General features: G+C 40.9%; 1 protein-coding gene across 8 annotated transcripts in view; it reads right to left on the bottom strand.

Annotated features, from left to right (window-relative positions):
- chchd3a (coiled-coil-helix-coiled-coil-helix domain containing 3a) overlaps positions 1–19,762 on the bottom strand; it is a 62,154-nt gene extending 42,392 nt beyond the window's left edge. For 4 of the 8 annotated variants that reach the window (XM_069519800.1, XM_069519801.1, XM_020092462.2 and 1 more), the window contains exons 1-4: positions 19,510–19,762; positions 17,229–18,090; positions 9,252–9,345; positions 785–965 (exon numbers count right to left, since the gene is read on the bottom strand). In XM_069519800.1, coding sequence (XP_069375901.1) covers positions 785–965; positions 9,252–9,345; positions 17,229–18,090; positions 19,510–19,590 — 1,218 coding nt within the window. In that variant the 5' untranslated portion in view covers positions 19,591–19,762. The remainder of the gene's footprint in view (positions 1–784; positions 966–9,251; positions 9,346–17,228; positions 18,091–19,509) is intronic. The other 4 variants (XM_069519803.1, XM_020092467.2, XM_069519804.1 and 1 more) reach the window with 2 other exon arrangements.
- Positions 19,763–22,244: the final 2,482 nt, after the last annotated feature.

Genomic DNA, 22,244 nt, shown 5'->3' with positions numbered 1-22,244 from the left:
TCCTCCTCTCGCTCTCTCAACAAAATGATTCATTTTTCTATTATGGCGATGAGCGTGTGAAATGAGCTATATAATCAATAGCATAGGTTTGTAAACAGCAGCCGCACTCCAGGGAAAATGTGTTTTCTTTTTGAAAACAATGCACCGCCTGTGTGTGGTAAAGAACGCTCATCTGACAATGTTTACAAGGGCAATTTACAGGAAACAAAGACGCGGGCCGCCGCAGAATAAGAAGGTGGCTTTATTAATACAGCAGGATGAACCGCCAGAGATGTGGAAGAGGACAAAACTATCAAACTACAAGATGAGGCCGTCTTGAAGGTTTATTTACCGTATGTTGAATAAACTGAAACTGTCTTCTGGGTTTGTATTATGCTATGAAAACTACTATGAAAACAAGCTTCCGTTTGATTTATGGCTGTATGTGTGTGTTTCTGGGGCCGAGTGTTGACCCAGCGGAGACACTTCTGTGAATTACTGCTCGCCGCGACGCTCACACACTCATATCTTTGACATTTGTCACTTTACCAGGCATGACCTGTGGATTGCAGCGAATAGATTCACTCCTGTGCGTCTGTGTGATAGACCAGGATCGTGTGAACATGAAATGGGACCTGTCTTCGGGTAAAGATGGCACTCATCAGGGAGTCTGTACACGCACGGTCGCGCAGTTTAAATGTTGTTTGACATTGCGGTACAGATTTGAACCAACTGAATGTTCAAACTGTTCAGGAAGATAAAATAAGACGGGAAGGTTCACAGCGGCTGCAGAACATTAACTTACATAGAGCTGGGCACGGAGCCTCTCGTCCTCGGTGGTGATCCTCTCCCTTACGAGAGCTTGCTGGAGGTTCTCCTGCACCATGGCCCGCTCCGCAGAGAGGATCCTGGAAACTTCACTCTGGACCTGGGACTGGGCGTCAGCGTTAGCCTGCTCTGCTGCTCGGGCCTTCTCCATGTCCAACCTGCGGAGCATTAGCAATGATTTACATTAGCAGTTCCCTTTTTTTATCCATGTAAAAATGGTATATGTTCATTGCAGGACAACGTAGTGTTGCTTCAGATGGAAGAAAGGGTATAATAATAATAATGGATGTAGCATTAAATTCATGTTAATGTAATTAAGACCTTGTTTGTAATATTTCAACAAATCTAAGACATTTTAAGGTCTAAAATTCACATTAATAAATTGTACACTATTTAAGAGCCTGCGAGACCCTACTTTCTCTGTAATGCATTAAGGAACAAATGAAAAAAAGTTTGTGGCATTGTCCACAGCATTTCACACTAAAGTTCCTTTTCTATTTCCCTATGTCTTTATAGGTGATGAAACATCAGCTCTCTTTAGCACATTTCGTATTTTAAAACAAAAACCAAGCTACTTTGAAACTAGAAACTTTTGAAAACCATAATAGGTATTTATCTGTTATTAATTACATATATATCAAATAAAATATTAACCATATATAGTGGAGATAGTTGTTATTTTTCAGAGCAGCACATATAACATTGTAACTTCTCTTTATGTGTCTACAGCGCCACCTACACTCGCACCTCATGCTGAACTGTTGCACATCAAGTCTCCCAAAAGAATTAAAAGGTCAGAAAAGCAATTATGGTGCTAATGAAGAATAGACTCAGGCCAATATACTTGTATATCGATTTTCAATACTAGCGTCAGATTCATCCATTCATGTCCTTGCTGTTCCACAGCTTGCGAAGAGGGGGCGCCATTCAGAAGTAAGACTCAAACACTAGAAGTTTGACTGCCCCAGATGTACCACGGACAATTAACATCTGTCAGATAGTTCAAATCAATTTATATTAATTCCAAATAATTTACACTGAAAATTACTGTGACTATGAATATGTAAAAGACAACCCCTAAAACAAGAGTCATCAATCCAATGAAGCAGAGATGTAAACCGAGGCACGACGCTTTCTACAGACACAAGACCACCATTTGAACCCTGTCATTGGGTTCTCATAGTTGCCTAGCAACGCACTCCCGACTCAGTGACAGTGTGCTTGATTGGAGAAGAAGAGGAACGTCCCTGAAACCCTGAGTATCTTTCTCTTGAAGGAATCAAACATTCGTAGCGAGGTAAAATAAACGCAGAAGGGACGTATCGAGTGGCTGAGTGGATTAGAACAGACGAACAGATGAATGGAGATGGCAAGGATCTTAATAAACTCCAGCCTAACGAAAAACCTAACAGACCTTGACGAGCAGTAGGATACCATAAAGCGAGGCTCTATTTTGACTGGCTGTGTGATGCAGTTCATAGACACCAAACAATGGTTCCAGATAATTCCTCCACATTTAAAAAGGAGACATCTCTGATCCACCAGACGTGAAAGTGTGAAAACACAACAAATGTTTTAAACGTCTAAAATATAGTGACATTTTGTATGAACTATTTTAATTTCATTTTTCAAGTCACGCTTTAAAAAGTGTGAAATTGTTTTGATATAAATTAACACTTAGGTTAAATGAATAACTCACATTCTGTCTAATTAGGTTTGTTCTATGCTTACTTTGATAATTTGAGTAAATCTTCCTCGTCAAGTGTGTGGAAACCAACGACTGCATATAAAAGTATGCATATAAGTTTTTGATGTTCATAAATGGTAAATTGGAGTGCATGACTCGTATACTGTCTCATCAGGTTCGTTGATGGCTTATCATTATGATTTAAGTGAATCATCTGGGTTGTCAAGTGTGTGACAGGTTTGTGCATATTCAACCTCATGGCTGCTTTTCTGATATTGTCAATGTGATGGATTCATTTCTTCCCCCTCACCTGTGAATATACCCAAAGTTTACACAATGATGAATCATGATGGACAGACTTACTAACTTATCACCATCTTGCACTTTTGGCTTTCAGCAGGTAAGTCAAATGAAAATATGTCTGACATCCTAAAGCTGCCGTTCGCCCTGCAAAACTACTAAATGTCAGAGAGCGGGAGATGAGGGGGGCAAGACGAAAAAGACAGAAAAAGAGAAATAAAGAGAGAGAGGAAGGAGCGAGTGTGAGTGGTGGCGACATGACATGTTTGGCCCTGAGGAAGTGAAGCAAAGAGAGAGTGAGGCAGAGAGTGGGAGAGAGAGATGGAGGGAGACGGAGAGAGACCAGCCATGTCCAGTCTCACAGTCCACTGGGCTGCACACGTCAGCACGCTCCATCCATCATCAAGCCCCAACTCACTCACACACACACACACACAGTCATACAGGGAGCCTCCTAATGGTCTTTTACATTCACCATTTCCCCACGATCCACGCCTCCCTGCCTGCACTGCTAATGTACCTAAGCTACCTTTACTCACGAAGATGTGGCTTAAGCAATTGCTCCAACTGTGAGTGAAGGAACGATATACAGAGTTCTTAGAAAGGGACTTGGGTGGTGGTCATGTCGGCCAGCAAAAGCAACAAATTCATTCTCCGTGACATGAAGTTGAAGGTTTTTCAGTTTGGAGAAATAACAGGAAATAACAGGACTAAAAGCAGCTGTACTTATGAGAAAGCTGTACCCATGGATCAAGTTCTATTTTGCCAAATTAAGAAGCGGGAAATCCCCTGATAATAAACGAATGGTGACCAAAAGCTACAACTTGGACAAGTGTGAGTGATGAGGACAAGAAAATAGACAGCCTAGCAAAAAAGTCTGTCAACTGACTTCCTCACAAGTGCTAACCCAAGCAAAGACTGCTATCACTAGCTGGATGCTATCTTTCTGCTTCACCTCTATTGCTTTCCAGTCATTATTGCCCTGTCCCCGGGATATTGAACGCATTTTTCATTCGACTGTAGAAGATTGGCACAGGGTAGGAAAGGGAGGGGGCGGTTGCTTTGAGAAAGAATGGTTGAGTCAGACGGAGAGAGGAAAAAGACAGCACCTACTGATGGGAAAGAAAAATATAATATAATGTCTTCTGAGGAAAAGAGGAAGGGGGTGCTACTGGAAAGAGAGAGAAGATAATCTTGGCCTGGTAACCTGTGTTTTGATGGCTCAGTGGATCGAGTCCTGAAAAACAGTAAGATGGAAAGGACGGACCAGTGATGTATCATTAATTTGGAGAGGAGCGGAGTGCTAGTGGGTTGGACTGCTTTGGCCATTTCCACAGGAGTAACTCACTTTTCAAGGGCTGACCTTGAGCAGAAGTACCGGAGGACGCTTCAATTCTTTTAGGAAACTATTTCTAAAACTGACAGAGATCTGATCTGTGTCAGTTCATGTGAAAAATGTATACAGGTGAAGAAGTGGGTGAACAGGCTGTGCAGGTATGTGTGTCTCTGCAAATATAAATGCTTTGCAAAATCAATGATTGATGTATGTTAAAAAATGGTGTGCGAAATCATCATCATCAAGTACTTCACAGAAAATGACATCAAATATTATTTCCCTTGCACGACTATCAAAAATAAAAAAATTCATGTCTCCTAGCTTTTTACCCTTTTACCCATCCATCAGTTTTTGCTTCCATTTCCTTTTTCTACCCATTAAGGTTTCCAGTCGTCTACCTGTCATCTACACAACATGTGTCTCAATACACTCTGCCTGCCAGGACGGATTCTGACAGACCCGCATAACAGCGCAGGCTCGACCCAAGTGCCTTGAAACAAAGGCATTTAAAGGCCTGATGCAATATTGATGTTAGGAATAATGTGGCTGAATGCTGGCCATGAATATTTTATGGAGCTGTGCACTCTCATTGACACACATAAACACACACATACACAAACCCCACACTTGACTGTGTTGTGGTGCTGGAAAGGCTGGGAACAGTGAGATTTAAATGTATGGGGCACAAAGAACAGTGGGGATTCATTTAGAAAGAGCCTCCACAGTTCAGAAAGGAGCATGAAAGCCATTTTCTAATCTCCATTTACTTTACCCAAAGTTAGAGCTAAGTGTTAATGTTTCCATGCTACAATCAAGCATCATCAGAGGCAAAGGTGGATATCATTGTCGCTCTCTCCTCTGTTGTTTCTTCACATATCAGACGATATAAAGCTCAAACTCCCAACACTAAACAGTCCATCTAGTTGGCAGTGTGGAACAAGTTCAGCTGCCTGATGGTTCACTGTGTAGCAGTGTTTAAACTCTGAGGTGGTTGGAAAATTTCTCCTGATTCTATCTGTTCATATAAGACCACGTTGAGTAATACTCAAACTGCAGAAAGCAGATTTCCTAGTTGATTAGAGTCAAAAAGCACAACTGACTACGCAGGTCAACCACAGGTCAAAGATTTTATTTCCCTTTTTGTGAAATAGTGTATTTACTGTTCAACATTTCTGGAAATGGGAGAACTAAACAACAATGTGATCAAGTTGGAAATTACATCTTATTGAAGATATAGTCGGTAAGTTAGTTCTGAAACACTTTTTATCTTTATCCTTACTTTTGAAATCTTCTTCAAGTCCCGATAACCATCAATAAATGAAGTTGTCGATGTATCATTTCATTCAGATTAACAGGTTGGAGAGGCAAACACCGCTGAAGCAGAGACGATGAAGTTAGAGAGCCAGTCAAGAAAAGTTGGCCTCTAGCAGTTGTCAGACAATGCACGTTCATGTGTTTTGACAAGAGGGTTGATGGGAGAGAATGAGATGTATCTGTTACATATTTTCAAACTGGATTACAAACACTAGCTTTAAAGCAAAGAATGAATGACGTTCTCTATGGTTACTATGGTATATCTAAATAAACTGTACAGTGTTTTGGGGCGGGTTCATTCACAGTAGCTGCAACCTCACTGGTTGTGCATGGAGTGGTTGCTAAGGTGAGTCTTTTGTGACTGTACTCTGTGTTCTCTGGTTTTATGCCAATAGTGCTATTTGCATTTTTATTTTGTATAATATCATAATGAATTATTATATTCAGCACTGTCATATTTGTGATTATTTCCATTGATTTTATTTCTTTAATATTGTTATTTTAATGACTGTTACCATTAGTACAGGTGTGAGGGGGCTGTAGAGTTTTAAGAGTGTAGTATATTTTGACAGTAGTCAGATAGAATATCATGAAGTTACAGAAAGTGCAGTCAGAGAATCTGATCAAAGACCCGGGGTGCTGCTGATTCAGGCACATTTTTAAAGAAGAATCACAGCTCCCCAGGAACAATCCTGACAATCGGGTAGGATTCAGGAAGTTTTTCTTTTCTGATCACCCCAAACTTTCTACTTTGTGTGTGTGAGTACGTTCATTTCTGGGCAAAGATAACCTATATAAATAAACAAAATGTAAAAATCTATAGGCTGTGCTATCTGTCTGCATTTGATCCAGGAGCAATAAACTATTTAACGGGATGTCTGGGTAACACAGGGAGGAAAACAGAGGTTCTGAGGGAAGGTCAGCGTTCTCATTCAAAAGTCTGACATGTAATTATAATCACACAAGACAAAACAAGCTGTATGGACATAAGTTCCACAACTGTGACAAACTTGTAAGTGTGCACTGTTAGTGCAGAGGGAGGAGAACGATGGCTGGAGAAAAACAGAAAAAACAGGAGACAGAAAGTGAGGGAAAGATGCAAGAATAACACAGGGAAGAATTGGATCGAATGGCGACATGGGATGAGTTAGGTTGAGGGAGGGGAGACAGAATGCTGTGCGCGTTCTCCAGCCCCCACTCATCGCTCCTTCTCTCTCATCCCTTTCTCTGAGTCGTTCTGCTCCGCTGCCTCACAGAGAAGCGGCAGAGGCAAATCTGCTCCCTGCAGCCGCTCCTTGCTACAAATGAGTTTAGGATGCACCCAAATGAACTCTTCACACAGCACTTACTTCAGTCCTGCCAGAGCAAAACATGCAGACCCAGATCTCTGGAGTTCATCTATGGACCTGAAGCCAAACTGAAGAAATACTGCCTCATCTAAACACCACTGTTCTGGTTGCTCTACATGGCAAAACTGCACAGGACGGAATAACAACGTTAGCATTGTAATGGCAAAGTTCGTCCCCAATGTAATTTCCTGTTAGACCTCTGTTGTTAATAAATTGAGAGAAGTACTGAAACAATGAATTAGGAGTGATTGCAGCAGGACGTCCTCCAGTTAATTTGCATTTATTTTTTCTGAAAAGAACATAAATGAGCCTGTAAGAAACATGTGTTACGAGCATTTGAACAACCAACAAAGTGCAGGAGCCATTTTGGGTTTGAATATGATTTGGGTCTGGTGTTTGTACTCTCTCCCGCTGACCTGGGCTTTCACATATCCATTCCTGCGTTCAAGCTGTGCAGCAGTTTCACTGCAGGGTTCCTGCAACTTGTGAGACACTGTGTGGCCTTTTTAGCTGAGCTTCAATACACTCATACACACAAACAATATCTTCCTTCAACTTTTGCAACAAATGATATCTCCTCTCTTTGCTGCTCTTCTAGCCAGCCAAGGCCAAAATCACTGGGCCATGTTTGCCTTCAACAACCAAAAACTCTCGATAATTTCCAAATGAAAGTGTGGTGACAAAAAAATTGAGTAGGAGCCATTTTCTGTCTAGTATAGAGGTGTTATCATATTAAAACAAATAATGTGCTGAATTGCACTAAAGCAGATGATAAATGTGATGACTTAATTCACACTTAGATATGGTTGGATATTTTTTTAGTCTTGATGACGGCTCAAAGTGCTTTAAGGTTATTTTGATTCTAACTTTCATGCAGTGCTTCTGGGTGTAGCACTTTGTCTATCCTGCATTACTAAAAATACAAATTGGAGTTCAGGATCTTGCCCAAGTTGCCCAAGGACACTTTGGCAAGCAAAATGGGGGAGACAGGGATTGAACCGCTGACCTTCCGTTTGGTGGACAACCTACTCTACCTCCTGAGCCACATTATGTTGGACAGAAGTCTCTACACAGTAAGAACAAACAATTCAACTATAATGGCACTCAGTAGAACATATATCTCCCCCAAGTGTTTTTTCTTGGCCCATGTCCCATCTTAAAACCACATTTCGTGGAAATCCATTCAGTAATTTCTTTGCATAATCCTAGTAACAAAAAAAGGGGGGGGGGAAGCACAACATCCTTGGCTGAAGTAATTAAGCTTTTATACATTTTCTCAAGTGTTTCTACCTCAGCATCAACACTGAGCAGCACCTGTACCATGATTACTACCTAGAAACTATTAGCAAGGAAAACGGACACGTGCATAAAAACACACTCACAAAAATACAGATGGAACAAAAATAATGTGACAAAAAAACCACAAACAAAAATCAAGGGTTTGAAAGCCAACATGATTTCAATTAATTGCAAAGAGGGTATAATTTTGAAGCACTTACTGAATAGACATCAATAAGTGAACTGCAGGAAGTGGTTACAAAAAATAAAATCGCCAGGGGAGACAAAGAAATCAATAAACAACTGATTTCTCAACACCACTTATTAATTTCTCTCTTCTTGAATGAGGCTCAAAAAACGAGGCTAATTGCTAGGCTAACACTACCTCCTCCTGGACCCCCCCCCCATACAGTACAATGGTGCATTTAGTGGCTAATCACAGCTGTTTCATTGACTGGGGTCTGCTGGAGAACATCCAGGGCTGTTAGAGAGAGGGGGAGCAACACGATTATCGGACATTACAGCATGTGCACCTGCTTCTTTGGGGTCAAAAAGAAGAGGAGAGAACAGGACATGACAGGAAGAGAGGAGAGAATGGGATACGCTCCTCACACGAAGAGTGTGTTTCTTCATCATGAAGGGCTAATAGATCACCCACTCAACACCCAGGAAATTACCTGAAGAAAGCACCCTCCTTTCTCAGGCATGATTAATTGATCCAGACAGAAGGAGAGGAAAGAAGCAGAAATAGAGGCAAGGAAAAGTGCTGATGTGCTTCGGAAGAGAAGCAGATTGGAAACAGTGGGAATCATAAGTCTGTTGCTGACCTTTTTGACTATTAATGAGAGCGGAAAATAGTCAAATCTGAGAGTGTCTTCCGTTTATAATGAAATCCAGGAGCAGGAGTTGACACTTGTGTTGAACCGTAATTCATGATCCAAAATGAGGAAGATAGAGGAAAAGGAGGAATGGGTAGAGAGAGATGCACACAAGGAACACCAGAGATTTTGATTTTCAGCAAACTTGATTTCAACTAAAAACATAAATTATAACCTCTGTAAATTATAACACTTGATTCTGAAATAAAACACAACAGAAATATTGGTGCAAAGTCAAACATAACCATTACATTCCAGGCTAAAACCATGTTTGTGCATGAGTTTGTGTGCGTGTATCTCACCAGGCTTGCAGCTCTTGCTCTGCCTTGGCCCTCTCCTCCTCAAAGCCTTTGTGCAGCTCAACAGAAATCTTCTTCCTCAGGGCCTCTTCGTCAACTGGGAGAAAAAGAGAAAAAGAGAGGCAGAAGCAAAAAGAAAAAGAAATGGTTAAAGAGAGAGAATGTAAAGCAGAACAGCTCTTGTTTGCTGACAGGTATATTGGGAGACAGGGTAGAATGATACAGTCTGAAAACAACAGAAAAAAGAAAGGAATAAGATAAATGTGAGTCTTTATTTAACAAATGAGGAAAAATGCTGTTTTTAAACTTATTTTTCAGTTTTCAAATGTTTTAAACATTATCAATGCACCAACTCGCTCGCTGTGATTTTTCCAGACATTTTACCAGGGGGCTGGAAAAGCTCCGGAGAATGTCAGCATCATCGGACTCGGACATTAGCGTTCTCACAAACAGCCCCTTCAGTGCATGTCTGAAAGCCGCTTAAAATAAACAAAGAAAAATCCCCACATCATCTAAATGCATGCACACACATCATCCATCCTTAAACCACACAGCAGCCCACCCTGTCTACATGTATTGGTATCATCGGGACATCATACATGTATAATTCCATGTCTCCACTGGTCTATCTTGGCAGGTAATTAAGCATGAAAGTAAAGATGCCAGCCGGCAACTGGGCAAAAACGTGCTCTGAAGGCAGAAGTGCCATGCAGTGTGCTGCGACACTGCAGTGATTGGGGGAGAGTCTGAGTGTGTCAAGATTACTCTCCCACTGCATTAGTAAGATGGGATAATCCCTATTGTCAGAGTCTATTATTACCAGGTAATGTGTGCTAACAGCAGGCCAGTTGAAAGGCAAACACACAAAAACCTAATTTCAGCTAAAACAGATCAAAAATAAGACATGAAATGTGCAAAACCATTCTTTTCCTTATCGAGGCTGTAAAATAAATACAGATGAAAGAGAAAACTGCATTGCTTTATTTACAATGCTTATTCTGTAATTTTTGAAATATTTTTAACATTTAATATATGTTTAAAAAAATAAGTTAAGAAGCAAAAGTAAATTAGTGAAGTAATAAAAAAAAGAACAATTACACTAATGATAAGTTAAAATATCTAAAATAATAAAGAGTGTATTTATAAAATAAATATACAATAATAAAATAAAAATACTCATTAGGTGCTTGGTGCCAACCACAGACTGTATATAAAGATGGACAACACATTTTTCCTTCCTCAAACTATCCAGAAATGAAATCAAATGACATAATTGGGAGTCAGAGTCTGCACAGTAGCAATTTGGGATGGAGCCGGGGTATCGAGGCCTTGCCAATCACAAGTTGGTCTCAACTTTCAATGACAGCAACCATTTTTGAGAACATTTAGACTTTTGAGTTTGGTCCACGTCTCATTGGTATATAAAGATGTTGTCCATCTTTACATACAGTCTATGGGTCCAACATGTGTTTTCAGTGGTTGCTGATTTGTTAATTAACAAACAATTCAGAAGGTTACCTGTGAAGTTTTGTTGTTTCAACTAAAAGCCTCAATTCCAATATCACGGTCTAATTAAATGTTTTTAATGTTATGTGGCCCGGAGCTATTGCAGTTGTCTCTTCAACTGAAATCTATTTAAAAGTTCTGGGATACCCTGTGGACACACTGACAGAATTACAAACTCTGAGGGAAAGGTTGAAAAAGACACAAAACAATTAGATCCACTATTCTCAGCTTAAAATTGATATTTTCTCCAGCAATGGTCGTTTTCTCCTTTTAACACTGCTGATTCAATACGATCCATCTCTATTAAATTTGCCCCTGAAACAAATTCTCCATCACAGAGTCTCATAAAAATAATTCAATTTTAAGAGAATGAATATTAACTGGCTCTTGTAGTGGCCTGAACCTCAACGCAGATTCGATGTATTCTGCTCTGCGTGAAGGCCGAATAAAGATCCACTTCCAACGTTGTTAAAATTAAAAACAACTTAATGATACTGTTGAACTTAAAGGTTGCCAGTTACCCAGAGCGTTCCACAGTTAATATGCTAATATTTAAAATAATTTTCACTCCACAAAATGGCTTCTCTGCCAGGTACCAAGGATTTAAGTCTGAAGTTAGTGGAGCAGCTTTCTCTGGCTTTGCTCCCTGGTCATGGAATAACCTCCAGAACTCTCCCAGCTTAATGATTTTGTCTCCCTGGGAGAATTCAAAGTTGTGATAGAAAGCTGAGGAACTGAAGAGAGTCCCTGCGCAGGATTTTGTCTCATGTAACTGCTGCTTTTTATCTGTTTTTGACATGGTCCATTTTCTTTAATTGTTCCTTGTCTGTTTTGATATGCTTTATTTCTTTCATGTGAGTTCTTGGCACGGTCTCAATATCTCAAGGCATTTCCTGGTTAAATTAAGGTTATGGATACATTAAATCTCTGCTCATTAAATAGTACTAGTGCAGTGGCCGTTAGAAACCTGCCTGTTAGGAATGGGCTGTTTGAATGCGAGTTGCAGCTTTCTTTCAGAAACTGTATAAGTGACCTGCAGTAATTAAGCCGTGACTGCAGGACTCAGTCCACAGAATCCTGAAGCCTCGCCACCACATGCTGCACAAAGAGCTGCTCACCTTGAGTCAATGTTCTGTGAAGCTTGTACGTGGTATCTGGAGAATCAGTTTGTGTTGTGAACACACCTGTTGTCGTCACTTGCATTGATAAGTCCCTGTTTATCTAAAGGTTATTAATATTGAATGTATCATGTGTCCAAACTGAACCAAATTGAACACATCACTTCCTTGGGCCCAAACGAATACACATGCAAAGTGTGCAGTTGATAAGATGAAGCCTGTTTGCGATAGGCGTTCCACAAACAGACATTTCTGCAATTAGAACATATGTCCCATCTTGGCCAGGTCTCGTTTGAAAAAGAGATTTTAATCTAAAGACTGTTCCTGGTTAATTAAAGGTTGTGGACACATCAAATCTCTGCTCATTAACAGGTCCTCCAACGTCCTTCAGCTCCTTTAACACACTCACTGTTAATAATTTGCTCTCAAGAGATACAAGTGCAGAAATACAGTTAAAATACTTCATTGTTTCTGATTTTCACCCTCTACTTCCCTTTCTTCTCTTGCTCCAAAGGACAAATATCAAGAACTCGCTAAGTGACAACAAATTCAAATGAAGTGAAATGCATAAGCATCAGGTAGAGGGAGGGCCTGTATGACAGCGCTTCAGAAGAAACACTAGTGCAAACACAGGTGGTGATTGACAGTTGACAACTCTTTGCTGCGCAGTGTATTCGTAAAGACAGAGGCTGCTGTCAACCTCTGTCCGGAGTGTGAGAAAATAATATCCATCATGTTTGACAGCACTCAGAAGCAACATTGATCGCACTTCAGTGGAGAGTCTAATTACAACTCTGTTTAGAACCACAGCAGTCTGGCAACCTGTCGAAGAACAAGACTTTACATCAGAAATATATGTTAACATCAGGTGCTGGGCTGTGATCATCTTGTGTCGCTGATAATGCATTCACTTGTCACCTGAGTGTCTGCGTCATTTTCAGATGCTGCGGGAAGTTGTTCTCAGTGAAAACACTCTGCTAATGCAGTATTTCTTTATTTTAGTTATTTATGGTAAAGGTTATAGTTACACATATTTATTAGCTAGTATATTGGTATAGGAAATAGTTTTATTCCCTAATTTCTGAATTGGCCTTAAATAATCCACATTGGTAAGGCTGTATTTGATGTTGGGCAAACATTTTTCAGGTGACCAGAAACATGGCTGAAGAGGAATATTGCTTCCATGGCTGCTCAGTTTGTGAAACTATAAATGTTTGCAAACACTTTCAACAAAATGTGGACAAAAGGTGAAGATATGTTAATGTTGTGCTCACCGCTTGTTCTGCTGCCCTTGGCCAAAACATAAACTATAACTGTACAGAACTGACAGGCTAATGTCACATCATCCCACATTTAAACTGGTGATTATGACTGCAAACAGTACTTTAGTAGCTTTGGGCCATTATGAGACAAGCAGCTAAGGCAACAGTTCAGAGTCTCTGCGATGAAAACCTTTTACTTACGGACTGTTACTCCCATAGATCTTTTTAGTAGATGGACACACTGTGTACTGGACACCTAGCTCAGGTGCCACTTTAATCAAGAGGTCAAGCCCTGATGTTTTCCATCAGATAGATTCACCTTTCAGCATCAACTGTCCTTTAAACTTTCTCAGACTTACATTGAAAATATGTACCCCCTAGCAGCTTGTGCTATGAAATGTAAAAATGTTAAAACCCTCCAAGTTCAGACAAGACTAAGTAACTGCTCATTTATCACCACATCCTCTTCAGCCCTGCAGAGACAGAATTCAGACAGCTCGCAGGCCCACAGGGTCAGCTGGAGAACAGGTTCTGATATGATAAACACTGTCTGGGGTCCTCGAGAGAGGCTGGTTGGGGTCAGAGACAATTCCAGATCGACAGAGCCCATGTCAATCCTGAGTAGGACACATAAATGTTAAAAAGATTAAAAACTCATCATCTCTTTAGACGTGTCCCCCTCCTCTCCTTTTACACCAATCACTACACCCCTGTGGAAAAACCCATAGAGGAGGAAAGGCGGTGGTGCAAAGACTATTGGCAGTGGAGATAATAGACGATGGCAAATTGCGTTTCTCATCAGAAGTTTCATTAACCCCAGGACCCGCGTGGAGGGCATAATCTGTAACATTACCACTTCCTCACGTTTCTAGCTTGCACTTAGTCGAGTCACCGCACACCTTTCACTATGTTCAAATAGGAAAAAAAAGCGCCGGGAGAAAGCTGCCAGCCCTGGCAGGCAGGTGCCATTTCTGATTTTCTCTTTTATTCACACACATTTCCTGTTAATTCAATCCCATGTTATAGAATAGGACCTGACAGATCATTTCACATTTTCACAAGATAACAAGAAAGGTTGGCTTCAAAAACCCAGCAATCCTTTTCACAAGTTTCACACTCACATATATGTCCACACACACCAAGTCACCCACATCTCTCCCTTTTGTCTCTGCATGTTCCTCCGTTCTTTATGCTGCATCTGGGAGACAACTTTAAGCAGACTATTAGTCCAGCGCAGTGTGTGGGCTATGCCATATGAATATTTATAGCACATTGGAGAAGGTGTAGGAGGTTCAACCTTGACTATGGTGTAATCAGCACACATACTGACTCAGGCCATGATTTAGAGACAGCCAACCTGCTGAGTGCTTCACTCGATACCCAGCTCTCGTGGACACACATAATCAATGTCTGCCTCATTAAGGTCGTACCCTTTAAGGATCGGGCTGAACTTTGCAAGTTTTTAACTAGATTCACATTCACATTCATCGTACCTTTTTCCTCTACTTCTTTAACAAGAGCATGCTTGATCAATCGTCCGAATTAAATTTTTTTCCACTCCTTCATAACACACGGTGAGTTTGGTACATTTTAGCTATGAGGTGACCTTGCAAGGAAGGTATATTTAAAGTACCTCAGTAAATGTCAACGTACATTACTGTGGTGGGACAAATGTGGGCCGATGGCTGGCAAAGGTCAGCCCCAAACTTGCAGCTAAATTGAAACTGCAGTGAGACAACAGAAATGAAAATTGTGGTTGTGACCGAAAGACAAGTTCATGACCTCCAACAGACCATTTAGGACTTATTTTCATAACTAACCTTTTAATAGATCAGTAGATTTGTTGCTGTGACAGCAGAAGGCAGTTTCCCTTAATAGCTACACTCAACACATTCCTAACCTTTAACAAAATTAAGTGGGATACAGTTAAATGTATCTTTTCAATCTGTAAATCTGTAATATTTATTTGACAGCAGAGTTAATAGAAAACAAAGGCTACATCCACTCAGACATGGTTAAGTTTTTGCTCTGCTTACTTCTGGTGTACATACTACAGCAGACTTTTCCAGGCTTTTGAAATGATGACACAGACACACGTAAGAATCAGCACATATCCTTCGCAGGTTTGTCAAGCTCATGTCACCCGACCCTTTTTGAAAGGAAACAAGTGGCATCAGCCTGGATTACCAAGAGTGACTGCAATGAAATACATGCAGTGCTGACCTTGATGTCTCTGCTAGCAGCTGTTGCACGGTTAAATTCTGCATTTTATAATACTACAGTGGGTTTTCAAGCTTGTTAGTATGGATAGAGGTGATTGTTGATACTAAGCTAAAATGCACATTTAGAGGGACGTGGTTTTTGTTTTGTAACAAAGAAAAACTTTAAATAAAAAGGTTCAGTGTGTAGAATTTAGAAGATTTATTGGTAGAAAATGTCAATCAATGTCATTCGCAAATAAATCACCTGAAACTACGAATAATTGTTTAAAATAATATTTGTTACCCACATATTAGCCCTTTATATCTATATTTGGAGCAGGTCCACTTCCATAAAGTCTGCTATGTTACACTGCCATGTTTCTACAATAGATGGAGTCTAAAGAGGGCCTTTCACCTTTTAACATTACCAGAAAACACTGTAGGTTCCCCTTCATGCATGGAAGAGAGGGATGAGGCAATGGGTTGCAATCTGTATCTTCACTGCTAGAGGTCACTACACTACACACTGAAACTTTCATAGTCCAGTTGTATTTTTGATGTGCTTAAACAAACTTCAAGCAAATTCGGTGTCATATCATCAAAGCCCAGTGGCCACATAAAAAGTTTTATACACAATACACCAACCCAAACACCATCTCCAGCCGGCCCTTAATGAGGCCTGGTGTTTTGCTGTGTGAAAGTGCGGAGGTGTCGTTTTAATCACCGGAGTCAGTGTGGCGTGGCATAAGTTGGCCTTTTTTTAATTACCTTACTGATTGAGCCCAGTCAAGGATGGGGGAGCCTGCCCACACCCTGGATGCCACCTTCTAAGGAACTTGCACCCACGCCCCATTCTGTACTGTGTAATGAATAGGTAACATTCAAAAGTCCTCTGCTGGATGTGTCAAGAGATAAGGGACGTGCACCCACACGAAAAAGACAGGGATGCTAAAAGTTTGCTTCAATAGATAAGTGGGAAGAGAGTTTGTGTGCATGTTTGACTCTTTACAGGATTAGAAATTCATTTGGAGTCGAAGTCACTGTCCCCTTAGGTCAGATTATGGACTTCATCAACTTCTGATGGAAATTTGTGACTCTTATGCATCTGATGCTTCAACATGTTCACTATCTAATCGAAAACTTTGTCGCCACTGATGAGTGAGTGGAGAGTGAACCAAAATAGTGAAGAATTGTAAAACTGACAGCATCTGCAGAGTTGGTTGATAAGTCTTCGTGGAATATTAATTTAATTATTTCTCTCACATATAATCTTTTTAATAAAACACTGATTATGGCTGCTTAACTGAAAAGGGAATTAAATGCTGAGAATAAAAATAGCACCCATATACAACAATGGTAGAAGCTGCTGCCGAGGTTGAATGCTCTCACAAACCTCAGGGAGAAGAAGGTTACCATGACAGCTTGAGCTCCACAGTGACGAGGCGGAATGGAAGGCCACTAATTACAGCATCAATTTATTAACACTATTACATGAAAGAATTAATCATTTCATTAGCAGTTAGGGGATGGCAATGAATCACAATGTGACCAAAGCTACTGTGAGGCCCATTTTTTAAATGAAGACTAATTACAATCTGCACGAAAAAGTTGGGAGACAAAAAGCTTAGGGTGGCTTAAACACCCATAAAATAAACAATATTAAAATTCAATATAGCTGGACTTAAATCCTTGGACAGTTCATTCTTCCTAACCTTTGCTTTCTAATTAACCATGCCCAACACATTTCAGGATAAATTGAGCAATTACCAAGAACAATTCATTCCTTCAGTTTTTTAATAAAAAATTATGAACTCCTGACTCCTGAAGGAACAAGACACAAGTTTATCCAGGTGTTGCGGGGGTCACATCTGCTAGAATGCAGTAAAAACTCACCGGCTGGTGGAGGAGGAGGTGGTGGGATTGGACTCGACTCAGGCACTGCCACAGGCTCTGGGACTGGAGCAGGGGATACTGGCTCTACTGGGAGCTGAAGAGGAGGTGCAACTGGTTCACAAGGAGCAGTAAACTCTGGCATGGGAGGCGAAGCAAGTGGCTCAGCAGGCTGCAGGGACAATGTGTCCCCTGGAGGCGCAGGTGGCATCAGGGTGGGCGCAGGCTCGAGAATAGGAGGGGAAGAGAGGGGTTCAGATTCTGGAGGAGGGGGAGCAGCAGCGATGGGTTCCATCTCGACAGGGGGAGGACATGGTATGGGCTCAGATACAAATGCAGGAGCAATGGATTCAATCACATGTGGAGGAGCAATAGGTTCCATTACAGGAGGAGAAGCAGCAATGGGCTGATTTATGGGAGGAGGAGAAGAGGGTTCAATTACAAGGGGAGGAGGCGCAAGCACAGCGATCTCTTCCACAGCAGCTGAAGCAGGGCAGGGAGCAGGAGCAGGGGGAGCTGAGAGCAATGTAGGCAAAGATGAGGATGAGAGCAACATGTCAGCTATGGTAGGGGCTGCTACCTGTTCTGCAGGAGGTTGAGAAGGAGGTGGTGGTGGTGGTGGTGGTGTAGGTGCAGTCTCTTGGACAGGTGGAGCTGGCGGAGGAGGAGTTGGAGGGGCAACAGGTTCTACAAGAGGAGGGAGAGGAGGCAAGGAGGTGATCGGATCAAAGGGGGGAGGCACTGGCCGCAGGAGAGGAGAGGAAGTGAGTGTCGGCTCCAAGGGAGGTGGTGGAATGGGAGCACGTTGTTGTTTTTTGGGAGGAGCTGCGGGTTCCCTCATGCGGTTGAGGACATTCTCAGAAAGCTGCAGGAGAGTGAAAGAAAAGTTTTAGAGGAACTTACTTAAATACTTAAAACAGTAAATTGAATTTGTTTATTTAGATTAGAGCCAAACCAATATGGATTTTTGGGCCTGATACCGATATCAGGGAGTTAAAGCTACGTGGAACAATATTATCAATTTTCTGGCAAACTGACAACTTAAAAGTTGAATATGAACTGAAGTAAGATCAATCCCATATACGCAACATAAATGAAAGGCTCATGTCGGCCAGTAATATGAGCCAACCCTTAAATCAGTCAGGGTTTAATCCATGCATAAATAGTTACAGCACGTAACGCCTGATAAAACCACACCTTGTCTTTTTATTTTGTTGTTTCTGTTTGTGTACAGTTTAAACAAAGGAGACATGGTATGTGGATAAGTGAGTTTCAGAGAGGCAGAATTCTGTACCTGAACAAAGTCACTCCTCACTGGATGAAGTTATGGAAAACTAGATACTGTTTCCAAACCAGGGAGTAAATAAGGCTTAATTTTCAATCTGTTTACATAAATTTGCATGAACAGGATTACACCTCACTGGAAAGCTAAGTTCGCCTCTCTCTGTTGGCTCGAGTATTGATAGACAGGAGTCCTGCCAAGTAAACTCCTCCACTCTGATCAGCTAAAGCCTCTCAATCTATATTTAACATGAGCTGACAGTGGCATGCAGACACGGCCACAGCTCCCACGTTACACTCACTCTATTTCAATAACATCGTCCACGCACTTGTTACCACCTTTAAAACAAACCTTCATGAGAATAACATTAACAAACTTGAAACTTCAAGTTCAGTTCAAGTGCAACAGGTGCAATGGATGCCGCATGTAACTGAGAACAAGTATGTGACATGAATCAATATCATAAATCCACAATTTATATCCATTACTAATCAAAAAGAGAAAAGTGTTCCTGGTAAAGTGAGAAAGAGGTTGGGAGATGAGGCGATTGTCTAAACAGGAAACTGTCACCATCCTGTGCAGGAAGACTTTCATTCATACTCAGGGGGACTGAGAGGAGACCACGAGGCTGGTGACGTCAGTGTCAACACTCCCCAAAAAACACATTGAAAAGTTCACTGTGTGTAAAGCTCTCTCACTCACTCTCTCTCTCACTCTCTCTCTCACACTCTCTCTCACACACACACACACACGCGCGCGCACACTTAGTTAAAGAAAGTAAACCTTCACTGCGTTAGCTTAGCCTGGTGTGTACCCTTCAGACTCAATACACAGGCTGCTTCAATGTAGCATAGCTAGTCTTAGATAAAAGCTCATTTTAGCATTCTGGTTAGCATAGCATTCTACAGCCTGACTCATCCCCCTGTGGCCCTGGACTCGAGCAGTGGTGCAGCAGCTGTTTGCAGCTGTTTGCAGCACACCGGTCTGTGTAATGTCACTCACCCGTATGCCCTTCACCACCGTTATATTCTCGTTCTCGTCCGACTCAAACGACACACGGCGGGTGCTGTTGTTCGCTCCCATTGTCAGACCGCAGCTTGTCACACAGCGACAACCAATCTACATGAGATGTGAGACAAACACATCCAGGGAGGTTCCTCCACGGTTCGGCAGCGATGGGAGTCAGGCAGCGTTGACAGGGGCCCACACGACCGAGCTTCAGAGCCAGCACTTCCGTAGCATGACGAAACGCAAGAACGAGCCAGCTCATTGGACAGAAGGGCCGCACGTCCGTACGTCAGCGATTTTCATTGGTCTACATTTGTGCATTGGAGAGAGAGAGTGACAGGTCTATGCAATGTGTTTGACATTGTCAGTCTATTATAATACATGTATTATATTATATTATATTATATTATATTATATTATATTATATTATATTATATTATATTATATTGAAGCAGAACTTACATCGAAGAAAGTCGAAGACAGAAGATAGATGAAATGTAGGAAGAGGGGGGGTGCAGGAGCAAAGCCTAGAGGACAACACAGACAAGCCAATAAAAAACAGTGGGGGAAATAACAGGCAGATGAGATGGTACGATCAGCAGGACCACACGACCCTGTACTTATCACTCTCTCCAAGAAGCAGATCTTAACCTTGTCTTCCTTCACCAGCTCCTCTCCTGAGACAAGTCAGTGAACTATTTAATCAACAGTGATATACATTTTGCAGACATCTCCGTTAATTAGTGTTTCTGCTATTACCAGTTATTTTATGTAATATACTGTTATCACCACAGTGAAACACAATACCAAGTCTTAGTGGTGCCCTAAGCGAACGAATGGGGGGAAAAATTGCTGCAGCGATGAGGTGTCCAATAAATGATGAGTGGTTTACAAAACAATTAAAATGAGATGCTCGCAATATTAAAATTTGTATGAAAATATGTTGATAAAATGCACTTTTATAATATTTGTGAATCACATGAGCTCAGAAAGGTCAAATTTACATGTTGAACATTCATCTCCAGCATATTGATTGAAAATTAGATGGGAAAAGTTCAGCTGTAAATGTGCAGAGAGAATTCTGATTTCATCATAACTTTTCTTTTTTCTTTTATAATACTTTATATAATACAATAGCTATTTCAGAAACTCATACAGCCTCATACAGTGGCTGGAAATTTGATATGTCTCAAGCAGAGAGGATATTATAAGGACTGACAGTTCATAAGAACTGTCTTCTAAACTTGATATATTATACGCAAAGAATAACCCAATACAGTTTTTTCTAATGCACTTTTCTGTTGATCTTTGTGTTTTTATGTCCTCTCCACTGCGTAAGTTTCAAATGCTGTGCAAACATAATTCAATAAAAACCCTTTTTAAGAATTCATTCTGGTTGTGTGTGGACCCACATTCAAATCTTTTACACAATAAAAACCTTGATTAAATACACATTCTAATAACAAACTAAGGCTAGCAAATATGAGCAAAATGAAACACGTAGCTGTATCTGATGCAGAACTTTATAATGAATTACATACAGAGGATTTCAGTCACTGGGAGTACGGTGACATGAGTTATACCTGGAGAAAACTCAACAGACTACACTATATGTATTTTGATGTATTCATGTAGGTGTAATCATTCATAACAGTAAAATACACACAGTATTTTCTCAGATCCTGAGTTTTAAAAAATCTTCATTTTCTTTTGTTCTCTGAGATGATGTGTACCCATTCAGACAAATCATATTTTATCCCATTGTCATGGACACAGTCCCCCAAGGGGTTTGCCTTCACCTCTACTGTGAAAAGATTACGCAATAAAGCGCTAGATTGTGCACCAGTGCCCTGAGGGAAGTCTTTGAAAGCGCCTCAGGCTGTATTGAATACAGTGCTTATAGAACAGAGAGACTAATGAATGGCAGGGGGGGGGGGGGGGGGGGGGCTGTAGGGCCCTGCTTGTTGTTTATGACAGCTGTATTAAAGTAAACAGGAGAATTATTAAACCTGACGTTGAAAGCAATTACACTGCTGGGTGATCTGGTGATGGGAGTGAGGATTGCTGCAAACTGAGTGTCCCTGTGCATTACTCTCATATGATACTGCCACTTGTAATAATGTGAAAATAATTTGCATCATTGCTGACCATGATCTTATTTATATTTTTTTACACAATTAGGTGAATCTGTTGACAATTGTAGCTTTAGAATTCCCTGTGGCGCAAAAAGAAATTCGATTTTGTTGGCTGAGAAAACAGCTTCCTCAAAACAACTCAAAGATAACATCTTGTCCTACAGGATGAGGCTCTCCAGTACAAGACATAAATGTGGTCAAATTGAACAATAGTTTAACAGCTGATGTATGTTTTCTCATGTTGTTTTGTCCACTCAAACTTTATCGATGTTGCTTTGTGGCTTGAAGTTTTACTTTTGCCTTGAGACACCCATAAATCATCTTGTTTTATTCTCTCTGTGTCGTTTCTACAAATTTGAAAGCTGTATAGATACCAGCTGAATCATTGTAAAAGGAACGTGGTGAAAATTGGAGTATAAACAGAGTCTGGAGGTCCTGTTTCCTAACGCAGGTGAGATGCACAAACAAGACATGTGTTCTGTGTGATCCGGTTACAGATGAGGTGATAAAAACCATAAGGTAAATAGTAGATTCAATGCTCTGATGTTACCCTTAAACACATTTCCATGGAAACAAGTAGAATATTAGTTTTTC

Source organism: Paralichthys olivaceus, chromosome 23 (genome assembly GCF_024713975.1).
Source record: "Paralichthys olivaceus isolate ysfri-2021 chromosome 23, ASM2471397v2, whole genome shotgun sequence".
Lineage (NCBI taxonomy): Eukaryota > Metazoa > Chordata > Actinopteri > Pleuronectiformes > Paralichthyidae > Paralichthys > Paralichthys olivaceus.
Note: the sequence above shows the minus strand (reverse complement) of the source record. Positions and strands in the feature narration are given on the sequence as shown.